A 15,509-nucleotide genomic window follows, 5' to 3' on the forward strand; every position below is an offset into this window, starting at 1 on the left:
AGCATGGCTTATCACGCCCCCTACAGTTGATATAAAAGCTTGCTACAAACTCAGCCTTGATCGCCGAAAGTATGGGTGGTGGTCAAACAACTTACTCGACATGTTCAGAACTCCAACTCAGGTCCAGCCTACCCAGACACTGCAATATGCAAGTAAAGTCAGCATACTTTGATACATGCAATAAGAAACTTGCACGTGCGGAATCGAAGGTAGGTAATTAGCTTCCCTGTACTTAATGACTGACTACGTAAAGACAGCAGCAGCTTGATGAATCTGCGTCGGATCGGATAGTGCTCCGGACAGCACAGGACCACTCACTCTTTACGTGACGCAACAGGAGACTGGTGGCCTAGTGAAGTACCCCGATACTTCTTCTCAGCTGATGAGAATTCGTTGCAATGTTCTTCTCCAAAGTTCACCCATCGAGCTCGTCTCTAAATACTGCCACATTGGTTGCCGACTCGAAGTAATCATGATACAACACAACAGCACAAGCTCCAACCCGAGCAGACCGTCTGAAAAGAAAAGTGTCGCATATCATACGCAGCACAGCAAGACGCCCACCACAAATCCCCACCTTGATTAAGTCCATCTTCCAGGATATTGTCAAATTTTCGTCTCTTATTCGTATTCGTCAATGCTCTTCACAGCTCCATCTCACAATCGCTCAAATGAGGACATGGGAATGTCACGACAGTTACCAAGCCTTGATCTCAAAAATATATTCAAAGAAGCAATGAGTGAGAAAAAACCTGCGAAATAATGTAACCTCATCATAAAAACGACCGTCACGCTGCACCTGCAGCTGCACTTCACACACACAAGAACTTTTTTTCATGAAACGCCATATCCCACCCCACCCCACCCCACCGTCCGCCGTCTACCCACCCACCATACCATCAAAACAATGATTGCAGATACAACTCCATATATGCACCTCCTCTCACACACAAACTTAAAACAATCCCGAATGCTTTCTCACCTTCCACCTCCCACACCTCAATCGGTACTCAAAAGCGCACCTCCTCCATCTCTTTTGACCCCAAATTCCTTTCACGAGGGATGTGCACCCGAAGCACTGCTTCAGCATCTTCCACTATAAGATGACACAGCACCCACTACTCTCTTTCCGATCACCACTCAGAAGTGACTGTCGTGTCGCAGCCTCGAAGACATCATCGACGCCTTCGCCCGTCAAAGAAGAGCATTCCAGATATTTCTTCGCGCCGATGCGTTTTCGGACTTCTTCGCCTTCATCGAATGTCAAGAATTTCTCGGACCGTTTGCGCATTTCTTCTTGAGCCACGGGGTCGTCTCGGAGATCTTTTTTCAGGCCCACGAGGATGATTGGGACGTTGGGGCAGCGTTCGAGGACTTCGGGGTGCCTGGCGACAAGCAAAATGTTAGCGTGCTGACTCCCGGCGGATGAAGCTTTCGGAGAGCGCTTTCTTACCATTTCGTCGTGATGTTGTGTAGAGAGTCCGGACTGCTGACGGAGAAAGCGATCAAGATGACATGCGCTTGGCTATAAGCGAGAGGTCGTAATCGCTCGTAATCTTCCTGTCCGGCTGTATCCCAAAGTGCTAGTTGTACGGATTTGCCGTCCACTCTGCAATCGGTGACATAGTTTTCGAACACCGTGGGTACATATCGCTGTGAAGTGAATGTCAGCTTCGAATCGTGTGTTGAGGCTGTGGCACGCCTTACTGTTGGGAAGTAACCCAATGTGAAGACGGAAAGCAATGAAGTCTTTCCACACGCACCGTCGCCTATTATGACGAGTTTTCTGACGTGCGTCAATATGGAAGTACTGTGAGAGCTGGTGCATATGTCTCTCCTCACCTCCGCATCACCTGTGAGTCCTGTTGCGCCATGGTGAGATTATGCCTGGCGGCCTTCGGAAGCTGTAGCAGGTGTGCTCTACTTCAGTATCGACTACCGGACCGTCGCAGTATGAATTTCCCACCCGAGCGCTCTCTATGTCCCCTCTTGTCCTAAGCGCCGGCCTTTCCAGTCACCACGCAAGCTGGTTCCTTTCTTATACGAGGGTCGGCTATCGCTCCGCCTCGGGGACTATGCAGGGTCTGGCGATTCGCTCTCGTTCACAGACGAGTGTGTATGTGAAGGCAGGAAGGTGAGGCGGTAAATTTAATGCGACGAGAGAAGAATTGTTGGTGTTGTCGTACTTGGGGTTCAATGCGGTGATCGCTGATGTTTCAGGCTCGGCCCAGAATCCACCAAGCTTGAGCTTCGTAATGCAGCTGCTGGCAAGGCAATCGTCAACAATGGCAGATGTAGATAGTCTTTGCCTAGCTTTTCGCAGGCGATAGATGGAATGGATGTGTGAGAGGGATTCGATGAGGTAGTGAAGTGATCCCGTGCCAGTGAGCGAGCGCTCAGCGGTAGTCGGTCGTGTTGAAGTTGAGAGGCAGTTGCTGAGGCAGGGCAGGGCAGGGCAGGTGCGCAAACGCGGGATGGCGAAGCAGGACCGATCTTCGCGGCGGGTACTCCCGCAATAACGACGCTCGACAGCAAATGCACTTCGGCAGGCACATGGAGTAAGGGAACTTGCGCATGTGACGAGTAATAATTTGACCGGCGCATACCACGAACACATCTCAAAGGAGCAATCAGGCTGGAGTGCGGCTGCAAAGGTATTGAGCCTCTCCCGCTCCGAGCACAGAACAGCACAGCACCGCACAGACAGACAGGCCATCCAACAAGGTTGTCCACACACGACCTCACATGCTCCGAGCACCTCCAAGCCTGCGCACACTCACTCTCACCTCCGCCGCCCTGCGACTGACACATGTCCGCTAGAGCTGCACCCTAGCACCACACTGCCGCTGCCACCATGTCGACGCAGCATACGAACGGGGTCATTACCGGGCCCACTACAGGGAATCGCAAGAAGGCCAAGCGGCGCGCGAAGGCTGCCGCCAAATCTGCCACTCAAGTGCCTCCGCCGCACATCACAGGCCAGCCGTCCGAACTGGGCTACGACGAGGATGCGCTCCGCTACGATGAGGACGACGACTATGACTCTGAGGCCGAGCACGAGTACGCCGAGCAGCACCACTATGCTCCTCCCCACCCCAACGGCATATATCCTGCTCCGCCTCTGCCGCCCGGCAAGAAGAAGAACAAGAAAAAGAAGAAGTCGGGCAGCATCCAGCAGAGCGACGCCTACGAACCACACCTGCTTCCTCCGCCGCGACATGGCCACCAGCACTCTCCCATGCGAGCACCCATGTCTCACCACGGCAGTCACCACCATGACAATATATGGAATACGAGTACGGCGCAGGAGCGACAGAACATCAAGGAGTTCTGGCTGAGCTTGAGCGAGGACGAGCGCAAGGGCCTGCTCAAGATTGAGAAGGAGGCGGTGCTGAAGAAGATGAAGCAGCAGCAGAAGCATTCGTGCTCTTGCACTGTGTGTGGACGGAAGCGTACTGCGATCGAGGAGGAGCTCGAAGTGCTGTACGAAGGCTATTACGAGGAACTCGAACAGTATGCGCACGTCGATCAGCCGCCATTACCCACTGCAGACGGCATGCTCCCCGCTCCACTGCAACACCGCCCGCCACATCCGCTTTCCACACCTCCGCCACCCATGCATCCTCGCCACCGAACGAGTCACGTACATGAGCATCTCGACGACGACGAGTACAGCGAGGAGGAAGACGAAGAAGAAGAGTACAGCGACGAAGACGAGGACGAGTATTCTGACGACGAACCGGACCACCATCCCGAACCGCCGCGAGGCCACCCGGGTGTGCCAGACTTCTTCGACTTTGGCTCACAGCTGACTGTCAAAGGTATTCTAACTCCATGGGCTGAAAAACTGGAGGCGATGGGGCTAAAGGGTAAAGCAGACAACCTCCTCACGGTAGCTGACGATCTGCTGAAGAATGACGGTCGCAAGTTCATCGAAATGATGGAACAGCTTGCAGAGCGTCGAATGGCTCGCGAGAGTCGTTCGCATTACGACGCAGAGTCGCCTTCGGGCTACCCATCCAACGATCAGTACGGCCAAGAGGACCCTCTTGCCGCAGACGACGAGTACGACGATGAGGAAGGCTCGTACGACAGCCAGGAAGATTACGATGACATGGACGATGAGGAGGACGAGATGGTGGGTGACATTGAGCTGGCAAGTCCCACATTTCAAACTGATTCTTTGCAGGGAGGGCTGACCGAGGAACAACGTATGCAGGAAGGACGACGAATGTTCCAAATATTTGCAGCACGCATGTTCGAACAACGTGTGCTTACAGCATATCGAGAGAAAGTCGCAGCCGAACGTCAAGCGAAGCTACTGGAAGAGCTGGCCGATGAGGACAAATTACAGGCACAGCGAGAAGCCAAGAAGCAGCGAGATGCGCAGAAGAAGAAAGACAAGAAGAAGCAGGCACAGCAGGCCAAAGCAGAGGAGAAGGCGAAGCGGGATGCTGAGAAAGCCGCAGAAGAAGCCCGGCTGCGTCAGGCGGAAGAGAAGAAGCAAGAGGAGCAGAGACGGAGGAAGGAGGAACAGCGAAAGAAGCGGGAGGAGGAGAAGCGGAAGGCGGATGAAGAGAAAGCGAGGAAAGAATTCGAGCGCTTGAGGCGGCAGCAAGAGGAGCAGCAGCGGAGAGAGGAAGCGGAACGCAAGGCACGAGAAGCCAAAGCTGCAGAGAAGGCTCGGAAAGAAGAGCAGCGCAAGAAAGAGCGCGAGGAACGTAAAGCACGCGAGAAGGAAGTTCGAGAGCGCAAAGCCCAGGAAGATGCCGAAAAGAAAGAGCGTGAAGCCAAGGCGAAAGCCGAAAAGGAGGCCAAGGACCGCGAGAAGAAAGTCCATCAAGTGCCGCCACTCACCGCGCATCCTCCTCAACTTGCAAAGCGATCCTCGCAGCCTGGTATGGTGGCCATTCCCGGAGTCTATGGCAAGCAAACGACTTCGGGTATTTCTTCTCCTCACGTCAACATCGCAACACCTGCGGTACCGAAGGCGCCCACCCCATCGAAGCAGAGACAAGCTTCGCAGCAAGGCTCACATGCTTCTTCGCCCAAGCAATCACATTCGCAGGTCTCGAGTGCACCCAGCAAATCATCCTCACCGGGTGCTAGCGGACAGCAAACTTCAAACCAACCCAAGCAAATCTTGCACAAAGCGGGCAACCAACAACCTAATCAGCAACCGCAACCGATCAACACTCCGTCCCCGCTGCACCACCAGCCGATTCAACCGCCACCGGGAATGCCGCATCCTCACCATCACCCAGGTGGCTTCGCAGGCATGCCACCGATGGGCTTCAATGGTTTCCCAGTGCCACAAGGACCAATGCTGCCAGGCATGAACCGAGGACCAATGCCCGGTATGTTTCCGAATCAAGGCCCCCCCATGGGCTTCCCTAATCGCATGTCGTTCGGCCATCCAGGCATGAACGGCATGAACGGAATGCTTCCTCCACCTGGTATGATGCCACCGCAAGGCAGAGGTTTTCCGTTTGACGGCCCTGGTATGGGCAATCCGCCACCAGGATTCGGCCAAATGCCGCCACATCCATCAAACCAAACGTCGCCCATCGGACAGTCTCCTCACGACCAGCAGGAAGTCTCTCCGGCCACTCGCGTCAACAGTCGACCGATAAGGAGCGTTTCGAGTCGGCAGCCAATGCACCAATCGCCAGGCCAGCACCGATACAACGCCCGAACAGTGTCAAGCCACCGTCACGCAATGGTTCCAATCCAGAACTGGAGGATCTTTCAAGACATCTCGGTAGTTCAGCACTGCTTGACGACAGCGATGAGCCGGTATCGAATGCAGAGAACAACCGTCGACACTCAAATGTGCCAGGCCAATCTCGCGGCATCAACATTCCAGGCGGTGGCATGAATCATATCGGCGGCTTTCCTGGTGGCTTTGGCGCACCTGGCAGCTCGTGGAATACTCCCGCCATGCCATTCGGATCAAGTCCAGGCCTTGGTCAGCCCGGGTGGGGCAACTTGCCACCACCGTCGAGCAGTTGGGGCAATAACAATGCTGCATTTGCGAGTAATGGTGGATTTGGCTCTATTGCGCCTCCCATGCACCGTCCGGCTGGTGGCAGCATGAGCCGACCTCTTGCCATTCGTATCGCCATATGCCAAGCCTGCAAGCAATTATCAGCATCAAATCGTGGCGAGGGCGACAAGTTCCACAACGTCGATGTGTTACTCCGCCAGATGGAAGCAAACCGACCCCCTCTGGAGGCAATGCCCACGCTGCAAGAGATCGAGGCTATCTGCGAGACGGAAGGCGATAGTCAGAACGGCGGTGGCGAGCTGTCAATCAAGCACAACGAAGCGGAAGGCTCGTACGCAGTCAAGTGGGAGGCAGACGCAAGTACGCCCGATCAGAGCAGAGGTCACACTGGATTGGGAGAGATCGGCTCGCCAATGCCAAGCAAGACATCACCTGCAACTGGATTTGGTGCACCTGGCATGGGTCGCGCACCAGGACCTCTTCCCAACTTGGGCACTCTCGGATCGTCATCTTAGGTGCATTACGATCGAAAGAACAGGAGTGTGCTGAAGTACCCACGATTCCTTAGAAGGGAGGAGACGATTTGATCGAATAAGTAACGGGAAGTGATTTTCTTGGTATGGCATGGGATGGCGTAGTGCCAAGCTCTCGGTTTGGCGTGCTATGAGCATCCGGGTTTGCAAACTTCTCATGCGCAGCATAGAAAATTCAAAGGCACGCTCAATCTGTCCTTTTTTCGGGATTGAGTCAGTGAAGTGATCATACGCTCTCATTTCCTCACAATCTACCCCACATATCGCGCTACTTCGTTGACCGTCTCTCGCGGAGACTGATCGTTCATAATCATAACATCCCATGGCGTGACTTTTGACGAACACCATTCCCAACACGTCATCTCCCATCATCTGCAGAACTGCTTTCGCTGCAGGACTGACGCTAAATTTCACCAACTCCCCTCATACTCCTCCCGCCACGATAATAAAACCTCCCAGTCCGTGCACTCTTCGTGATGGAAAATTCAAGAAGGCTCCTTCAGGCTATCCGTCGCTTCCAAGTGGAAGAGGACGTTGCTTTGATAGTTCTTGAACATTGCTGCCACTAATTCCACGTTCATGTTTTCGACGTTGATTTTTTGGAGGGATGAGTTGAGGACTAGGATCGCTTCGTTGAGCTTCTCTACGTTGGTTATGATTCTGGAGAGAAGCCTGTTACAGATTAGTGGGTGGGAGGGGGTGAGAGAGGGAGAGACAAACGTACAAGGATTGTTGGGCTGCGTGGGGAGATTCCATTTTGTGATGCTTGAGGCGAGAGTAGAGAGCAAAGACTTGGGCTTGTTGAGCAGTGACGCGTTTGGAGGCGTTTTAGAGTTTGGAGCTACTTAGTAAGCGAGCGATGGCACACTATGAATCATGATTCTGTAGATGCATTTCTTGACAACACTTCCAATTTCTCCGGTCCAGGCAAAATGTCGCCATCAGCTGAGACAGCCGCCTCGCAATGGCTCGAGCAGCTGGCTGCGATGAGAGCGGCTATTGCAGAACTGAAGCTCCCACAAACGAATGGCGAATCGAAAGAGCCGGCATATGATGATGGACTCGATCTTGAACTGGAAGACGATGACTTGTCACCAGCATCGGGCGACGATATCTGGGATCTTATCAGTGAGGAAGAAGAGGATAGCTATAGTGAGGAGAGCGTAGACGTTCCGGCATTTGCACGGACTCAGGCCAAGGATGGCTCTCGAGAGTGGTTGCGGTTACGATGCGAGCAGGTCGCCAGCAAGAGCAGTGGCCTCGATGCGAACTCGCTTGAAGATCAAATCATTGCGGTCCTGGCTTCTGACAGTAGCGATGATGAGTTGCAGATGACACTTGCGGACATTCTGGGCTTCGAGGAGCTCGATCTGGTATCAGAGATATTGCAACATCGCAAAGCAATCCTCTCCGCCCCTACCCCTCGTCCATCGGGCATTCTGTCCAAAGCCGAACGAGATGCCCGACTGCGTGATCAGGACTTGGCACACAAGACTGCCGCATTAGCCCCAGCTCAGGATCGTTCGCAGACGGAGTACCCTCATGTCTATCAAGCACACAGCGCTGGTAATACGCTGTCGGCGCATGGTAAGAGGTATACTCTTCCCGTCGGCAGTGAGAGAAAGGAACGCGAGAAGTACGAAGAATACAGTATTCCTGCAGCCAAGGTTGGCATTCGTGGGCTCGAGCAGAAGCTTGTTCAGATCAGCGACTTGGACGGCCTTTGCAAACGTACATTCAAAGGTTACAAGACGCTCAACCGGATGCAAAGTCTCGTCTACCAAGTAGCATATCACACCAGTGAGAATATGCTTGTCTGTGCTCCAACTGGTGCCGGTAAGACAGATGCCGCAATGCTCACAATTCTCAACACCATTGCGAAGAATATTCACCCGAACCCGATTGAGGAGCCAGATGCTTCTGAGTTTGTCGTCTATACCGAAGAGTTCAAGATTGTCTATGTTGCTCCTATGAAAGCTCTTGCGGCAGAAATCACCGAGAAGCTGGGCAAGAGATTGGCTTGGCTTGGCATTCAGGTCAGAGAGTTGACTGGTGATATGCAGCTGACCAAAGCCGAGATTGTTGCTACCCAGATCATCGTCACTACTCCAGAGAAGTGGGATGTCGTGACTCGAAAGTCGACTGGCGATACTGAGCTCGTGCAGAAAGTGCGATTGCTCATCATAGACGAGGTGCATATGTTGCACGATGAGCGAGGTGCAGTGCTGGAATCACTTGTCGCTAGAACAGAGCGTCAAGTTGAAAGCACTCAATCTCTCATTCGCATCATCGGTCTCAGCGCCACCTTACCCAATTACATTGATGTCGCAGACTTCTTGAAAGTCAACCGCATGGCTGGCTTGTTCTACTTCGACCAGTCCTTCAGACCAGTACCACTCGAGCAGCACTTCATCGGTGTTAAAGGCAAGCCCGGAACCAAGTCAAGTCGTGAGAACCTGGACAACACTTGTTTTGAGAAAGTGAAGGAAATGCTTGAGCTCGGACATCAGATTATGGTCTTTGTGCACAGTCGCAAAGACACTGTCAAAACTGCTCGACAGCTGTATGAGATGGCTACAGAACAAGGGATGACGGATCTGTTCGATCCTAGCCAGTCTGAAGGGTATTCTCAGGCACTCAAAGACGTCAAGCAATCGAAGGGCCGCGAGATCCGCGAGCTGGTACAGAAAGGCATGGGTACCCATCATGCTGGGATGCCTCGCTCCGATCGCAATCTGGTCGAGCGACTATTTGCAGAAGGAGTGCTAAAAGTACTCTGCTGTACGGCGACCTTAGCCTGGGGTGTCAATTTGCCAGCTGCCGCAGTCATCATCAAAGGTACCCAGCTATACAGCGCTGAGGCTGGTAAATTTGTCGATGTCGGCATTCTGGATGTCCTGCAGATCTTCGGTCGTGCCGGTCGACCTCAATTCCAAGACACTGGTATTGGCATGATCTTGACCACACAAGATAAATTGCAGCATTATTTGACTGCAGTCACTCAACAGCAGCCAATCGAGTCGCAGTTCAGCAGGAAGCTTGTTGACAATTTGAACGCTGAGATCGCGCTTGGCACTGTGACCAGCGTGCCAGAAGCCATCACATGGCTAGGCTACTCATACCTCTTTGTTCGCATGAAGCGCAACCCTATTGCGTACGGAATTGAATGGGCTGAAATCCACAATGATCCGAATTTGGTCCAGCGCAGACGTGAGCTCATCCTAAAGGCAGCACGAGTTCTGCAGCAAAGCCAGATGATCATCTTCAACGAGTCTACCGAAGAGCTCCGCGCCAAAGATGTTGGACGTATTGCATCTCAATTTTATGTCCTGCAGACGAGTATTGAAATCTTCAACGCCATGATGCGTCCACGCGCGACTGAAGCAGATGTATTGAAGATGATCAGTATGAGTGGCGAGTTCGACAACATTACTAGCCGCGAGAGCGAAGAGAAAGAGCTCATGCGACTCAAGGACGAAGCTGCCCCTTGCGACATCGAAGGTGGCATCGGCACGCAGCAGGGCAAAACGAACGTTCTGCTGCAGTCCTATATCAGCAAAGCGAACCTCGAGGACTTCACGTTAGTCTCTGACACTGCGTACGTGGCACAAAACGCAGCCCGTATTTGCCGAGCACTGTTCATGATTGCACTTAATAGGCGCTGGGGCTATCAGTGTTTGGTGCTACTGAGCATGTGCAAAAGTATCGAGAAGCGAGTCTGGCCTTACGAGCATCCATTCCACCAGTTCGACCTGCCACAAGCAGTACTCCGCAACCTGGACGAGAAAGCAAGCTCGGCGTCTATCGAGTCCTTGCGAGATATGGAACCTGCTGAGATCGGCAGTCTGGTGCACAATCACAAGATCGGAACCACCATTGGGAAGCTGCTGGACAACTTTCCTACCTTGTCTGTCGAGGCTGAGATCGCTCCTCTCAACCGAGACGTACTTCGTGTCAAGCTCTTCATCACTCCGGAATTCAAGTGGAATGACCGCCACCATGGCAAGAGCGAAAGCTACTGGATCTGGGTTGAAAACTCTGAAACGAGCGAGATCTACCATCACGAGTTCTTCATCTTGAGCCGTAAAAAGCTTTACGATGACCACGAGCTCAATTTCACAATACCACTCTCTGATCCTCTCCCTAGTCAGATCTATGTGCGAGCTGTCAGCGATAGATGGCTCGGCGCGGAGACTGTCACGCCTGTCTCTTTTCAACACCTCATCAGACCTGACACCGAAAGTGTGTACACCGATTTGCTGAACTTGCAACCACTGCCTATCAAGGCGCTCAAGAACCCAATTCTTGAAGAGATCTACGGGCAGCGGTTTCAGTTCTTCAACCCCATGCAGACCCAGCTTTTTCACTGCATGTACTACACTCCAGCAAATGTCCTACTTGGTTCTCCGACTGGATCTGGAAAAACGATTGCGGCTGAACTTGCGATGTGGTGGGCTTTTCGCGAGAAGCCTGGTAGCAAAGTCGTCTACGTTGCACCCATGAAAGCTCTCGTTCGAGAGCGAGTGCAGGACTGGAGCAAGAGACTTACGCGACAAATGGGTCTGAACCTTGTTGAATTGACTGGTGATAATACTCCCGACACTCGTACCATTCGTGACGCCGATATCATTGTTACCACGCCTGAGAAGTGGGACGGTATCAGTCGTAGCTGGCAGACAAGAAGCTATGTCCAGCAAGTCAGCCTTGTCATCATTGATGAGATCCATCTGCTCGGCGGGGATCGAGGACCAATTCTCGAGATCATTGTCAGTCGTATGAACTACATTGCCTCTCAGAAGAAGGGCTCCGTGCGCATTGTGGGTATGTCTACTGCCTGTGCAAATGCCATGGACCTGGCAAACTGGCTCGGTGTCAAAGAGGGACTCTTCAACTTTCGCCATTCCGTGCGTCCAGTCCCTCTCGAGATCTACATTGATGGCTTCCCTCAGCAGCGGGGCTTCTGCCCGCTCATGGAGAGCATGAATCGACCAACTTTCTTGGCCATCAAAGCTCACTCGCCGGAGAAACCGGTCATCGTCTTCGTAGCATCTCGAAGACAGACTAGATTGACAGCGCGAGCATTGATCAATCTCTGTGGCATGGAGGACAACCCGAGAAGATTCATGAAAATGTCCGAGGAAGATCTGGCGCTGAATTTGGATCGTGTCAAAGATGATGCTCTTCGTGAGGCTATCAGCTTTGGTATCGGACTGCATCATGCTGGTCTGGTTGAATCCGATAGACAGTTGGCGGAAGAGCTGTTCGCCAACAACAAGATTCAGATCCTTGTGGCTACCAGTACCCTTGCGTGGGGTGTCAATTTACCCGCACACCTGGTTGTGGTGAAGGGCACGCAGTTCTTCGACGCCAAGATCGAAGGCTATAAGGATATGGATTTGACGGATGTGCTGCAAATGCTTGGTCGAGCAGGACGACCGCAATTCGACACTTCGGGTATTGCTCGCATCTTCACTCAAGACTCCAAGAAGGCATTCTACAAGCATTTTCTGCATACTGGCTTCCCCGTGGAGTCATCTCTGCATAATGTTCTGGACAACCACTTGGGCGCCGAGGTGTCAGCAGAGACTATCTCAACGAAGCAAGATGCTCTAGACTACTTGACCTGGACATTCTTCTTCCGACGCTTGCACAAGAACCCATCCTACTACGGCCTGGAGATCTCTGCCGAAGATAACAACACTATTGCAGCACAACAAGCCGCCAATGACTACATGATAGAAATGGTTGACAAGTCACTCAACGACCTCGCTGACTCGAAATGTATTACGGTCATGCCCAACGGCGATGTCGATCCCACGCCTCTTGGCAAGATCATGAGTTACTACTATCTCTCTCACAAGACCATCAAATCTCTCACCGAGCACGCCAAGCCAACAGCGAGCTTTGAAGACGTCTTGGTCTGGATGTCTCGCGCGACGGAATATGACGAACTTCCGGTGCGGCACAACGAAGACCTCATCAATTTCGAGCTTTCCAATAACCTACCTCTCAAAGCTGATAAACTTGGACTACCAATGTGGGACCCACACGTCAAGGCTCATCTTCTTCTCCAAGCACATTTCTCCCGCATCGATCTTCCCATCAGCGATTACGTCGGTGATCAGAACTCCGTCCTCGATCAGGCGATTCGTATCATCCAAGCTAGTATCGATGTCCTCACTGAGCTGGGTTACCTCCAAAGCTGTAAGATGATGATGACGCTCCTCCAATGTGTCAAGTCCGCTCGTTGGCCCGATGATGGACCATTGGCTGTCTTCCCCGGTGTCAGTCCGGAGAAGGAGAAGAAACGGCTCGAGATGTCAGATGCACGACCTAAAGACCTTATCGATGCAACGACTGCCAGCAAGTCTGTCATTGAGACTGCACTCAAGGACCTAGCATTACCAAATCCCAGCCATGCTCGCGTATTCAAGGTTTTAGCCCAACTTCCCCAACTCCGCCTTTCAACCTCCGACATCAACGCTCTCGGCTTGACCATTAACCTCCAAAGACTCAACCCGCTGCAGGATCGCGAAGGCAGAATCTTCGCACCACGATACCCGAAACCTCAGACCGAGGGCTATTTCTTGCTTGTCGAAGAGGTGGGAAGTGGAGATGTGCTTGCTATGAAGAGGGTCAATTGGCCGAGTGTGCAAAAGGGAGGTCGTGTTAGCACCAAGGCTAGTGTCAAATTTCCTGATGCTGATGGGGAGAGGACGGTAAGGGTTGTGGTTGTGAGTGATTGTTATATTGGGATGGAGTGGACGATTGAGGATGTGGAGGTTCCTGCTCCGCCGAAGGTTGGTGATGGTGGGTTGAAGAAGTAGTGATGAAGTTGTTCTGAGAGTGCCCTTTGGGATCAATCGAAATTGTCGTGCCTACTGGTTTGGAGGACATGGATAATGTGGCTCTTAAGAGGTGCTATGGCCGCTGAATGGTGCGTTGCTTGCTAAAGGGTGCTACGGCTGCTTAGTGATGCTGTGGTCATTCAAAGGTGCTGTGGCCGCTTCGAGCTGATTTGGTCGTCGAGAGGTGCCGCGATTGCTAGGAAAGGACGTGGATCTGAAGAATTGACAGCTGACGAGCTGCGCCAAGAACATGTGAAAGCCATCTCGCCGAAGTTCTCCCCGGCTTAGCCATAGCTCCCCGTGAGACGAATTTGCCCGAGTTCCATCTCTATGGACCTAGAGCTGGCGTCATGCAGCGTAGGTCAAAAACCGGTCCCTAACAACGGCTTTCAAAAAAAATGCCTTGGGAGTTTACTAAGAATATCCAGCCGGATCTGAGCGTGGAGTATACCTTATCTTCGGTAGTCGAATGTGGGTTACCGTCCCTCTGGAACACCGTCGAAAAGGGCTGCTAAACCTGCGAGCCTGGCCAGGGAAATTTCTCGGCCTCGAAGCGGAATCTATTATTTTTGTATATCGTTTAGAAAAGAAGAAAGTCTGCAGAATCTCGAAGGTCCGAACTAAGGAAGGAGAGGGAACTAATAAGTTATATCTAGAACCAAGGATTCATAATCGCGTCGATTTCGATAACATTCGCCGAAACTCTGAAGACATCTCAGACAGCGATAGCTGCCTCTCGGAAGGTTCTATACAGTCCGACCAGCAACTTTTAGACGAACAGCAAACATGTCAAGAGGATACTAATACTGACCCAGACCTGGATGGTCTTATTGACGACAATTCAGCCTCCTTCAATCTGATCTCCCGAGCACAACTGAGGATTGACTATTGAGCTCCCCAACAACGGTTTCTCTGATATTCTTCACGAGAAACATTGGCCAGCGGCTTCACACCAACATGGCCCACGAGATTTGCTTGGACGAGGAGGGCGATGTCATCCTCAAAGTCGACCGCAAGGATCCCTTCCACCTCCGCGTCTCGTCAAAGAATCTCATGCGTGCATCACCCGTATTTGCAGCACTCTTGGGACCTCAATTCCGCGAGGGCCAGGCGAAGCGCTCATCGCAAGACCCACTCGAAGTGGCTTTGCCAGAAGATGACGGCAATGCCATGTCCATGATCTGTCAGCAGCTACACCCGGGCCATAAGCTACCTTCAGGTCCAGCAGCGAAGATGGATGTGGCGACTATCCTGGACTACGCCGTTCTTGTAGATGTATGTGTCGCAGCAATGCTGATGGTCGGCCGAACTAGTACTAACCGGTTAACCTTCAGAAGTACGCACTTGTCTCCTTCTTGCGCCTGCAGGCCGAAGCCATCCTACTATCTTGGCTTGTCAACGAAAATAACGCCATCAGAGGCTTCGACTGCTTCCTCAAAATCATCGCTGCCAGCTATCTTTTGGAGCAGAAACAAGCATTCAAGATGGCCACTAAGCATGCCATGAACATGACGTGTCTGGCGGCTTCACGTCAGCACGCACATTGCTGGACTCTCCTTCCAAGCAGCGTTGTTGGTAGGCTCGAGATCAAATCAAATCAAATCAGTCTTCGCAGCTAATTTGTTGATCTAGTCGTGATCGCGCAGCGCATGGCCCTGAGGTACATGGGCGCATCATTTTTGCCTCCCGGAGGCTTGTGTTTGACCTGCGTTCAAGAGCACGCCGACATGAGCATAGCTTGCAAGGGACACAAGGAGAACTGAGGATACTTTGGCACGCCTGATTCATGCTGGGTCAACTCATGAACTTTCACATACCGTGTTGTGATCACAGATTGAGAAATGATGCTAGCTCCATCATTGATGAGTACCAAGAACCTCGAACTTCACTACTTTCCTTGCATTGATTACATGGTTCCTCCTGGGCTTGCTAATAACTCAGACATACCTCAGTCTCGGCCTCTATTATCGCACGCTCCTCCAGTCGTTGCTCGCTCAGCACAAAACCACTGACTAGATGCATCATTGTGGACGGTATCTACGTAACTTCCTAATCAGTGGCGAGCAGAAGAAGTTGTGTCACCATCACGCTCATTGCCTCTTGAGATGAGTGCTGCGTCTT

General features: G+C 52.2%; 5 protein-coding genes across 5 annotated transcripts; 3 read left to right on the top strand and 2 right to left on the bottom strand.

Annotated features, from left to right (window-relative positions):
* Positions 1 to 1,096: 1,096 nt before the first annotated feature.
* On the bottom strand, positions 1,097 to 1,874 carry MYCFIDRAFT_85002 (uncharacterized protein; the record flags this gene model as incomplete). The annotated part of the gene is made up of 4 exons (XM_007922398.1): positions 1,097 to 1,385; positions 1,454 to 1,653; positions 1,708 to 1,786; positions 1,843 to 1,874. 4 exons carry the CDS (start codon positions 1,872 to 1,874, stop codon positions 1,097 to 1,099), a joined length of 600 nt encoding a protein of 199 aa, XP_007920589.1.
* Positions 1,875 to 2,791: 917 nt separating this feature from the next.
* MYCFIDRAFT_213332 (uncharacterized protein) lies at positions 2,792 to 6,752 on the top strand. Its single transcript, XM_007923357.1, has 2 exons — positions 2,792 to 5,501; positions 5,594 to 6,752. The coding sequence occupies exons 1-2, from the start codon at positions 2,855 to 2,857 to the stop codon at positions 6,520 to 6,522; spliced, it is 3,576 nt and encodes a 1,191-aa protein (XP_007921548.1). The 5' UTR covers positions 2,792 to 2,854; the 3' UTR covers positions 6,523 to 6,752.
* A 162-nt stretch (positions 6,753 to 6,914) lies between these two features.
* Positions 6,915 to 7,300, bottom strand: MYCFIDRAFT_61065 (uncharacterized protein). The gene is made up of 2 exons (XM_007922036.1): positions 7,265 to 7,300; positions 6,915 to 7,212 (listed from the first exon to the last, which is right to left on the bottom strand). Exons 1-2 carry the CDS (start codon positions 7,294 to 7,296, stop codon positions 7,026 to 7,028), a joined length of 219 nt encoding a protein of 72 aa, XP_007920227.1. The 5' UTR covers positions 7,297 to 7,300; the 3' UTR covers positions 6,915 to 7,025.
* A 172-nt stretch (positions 7,301 to 7,472) lies between these two features.
* On the top strand, positions 7,473 to 13,420 carry MYCFIDRAFT_149183 (uncharacterized protein; the record flags this gene model as incomplete). Its single annotated transcript, XM_007923358.1, has 1 exon — positions 7,473 to 13,420. One exon carries the CDS (start codon positions 7,473 to 7,475, stop codon positions 13,365 to 13,367), a length of 5,895 nt encoding a protein of 1,964 aa, XP_007921549.1. The 3' UTR covers positions 13,368 to 13,420.
* Positions 13,421 to 14,345: 925 nt separating this feature from the next.
* On the top strand, positions 14,346 to 15,151 carry MYCFIDRAFT_85006 (uncharacterized protein; the record flags this gene model as incomplete). Its single annotated transcript, XM_007922399.1, has 3 exons — positions 14,346 to 14,663; positions 14,723 to 14,963; positions 15,021 to 15,151. 3 exons carry the CDS (start codon positions 14,346 to 14,348, stop codon positions 15,149 to 15,151), a joined length of 690 nt encoding a protein of 229 aa, XP_007920590.1.
* Between the last annotated feature and the right edge of the window lie 358 nt (positions 15,152 to 15,509).

This window comes from Pseudocercospora fijiensis (genome assembly GCF_000340215.1).
Source record: "Pseudocercospora fijiensis CIRAD86 unplaced genomic scaffold MYCFIscaffold_1, whole genome shotgun sequence".
Lineage (NCBI taxonomy): Eukaryota > Fungi > Ascomycota > Dothideomycetes > Mycosphaerellales > Mycosphaerellaceae > Pseudocercospora > Pseudocercospora fijiensis.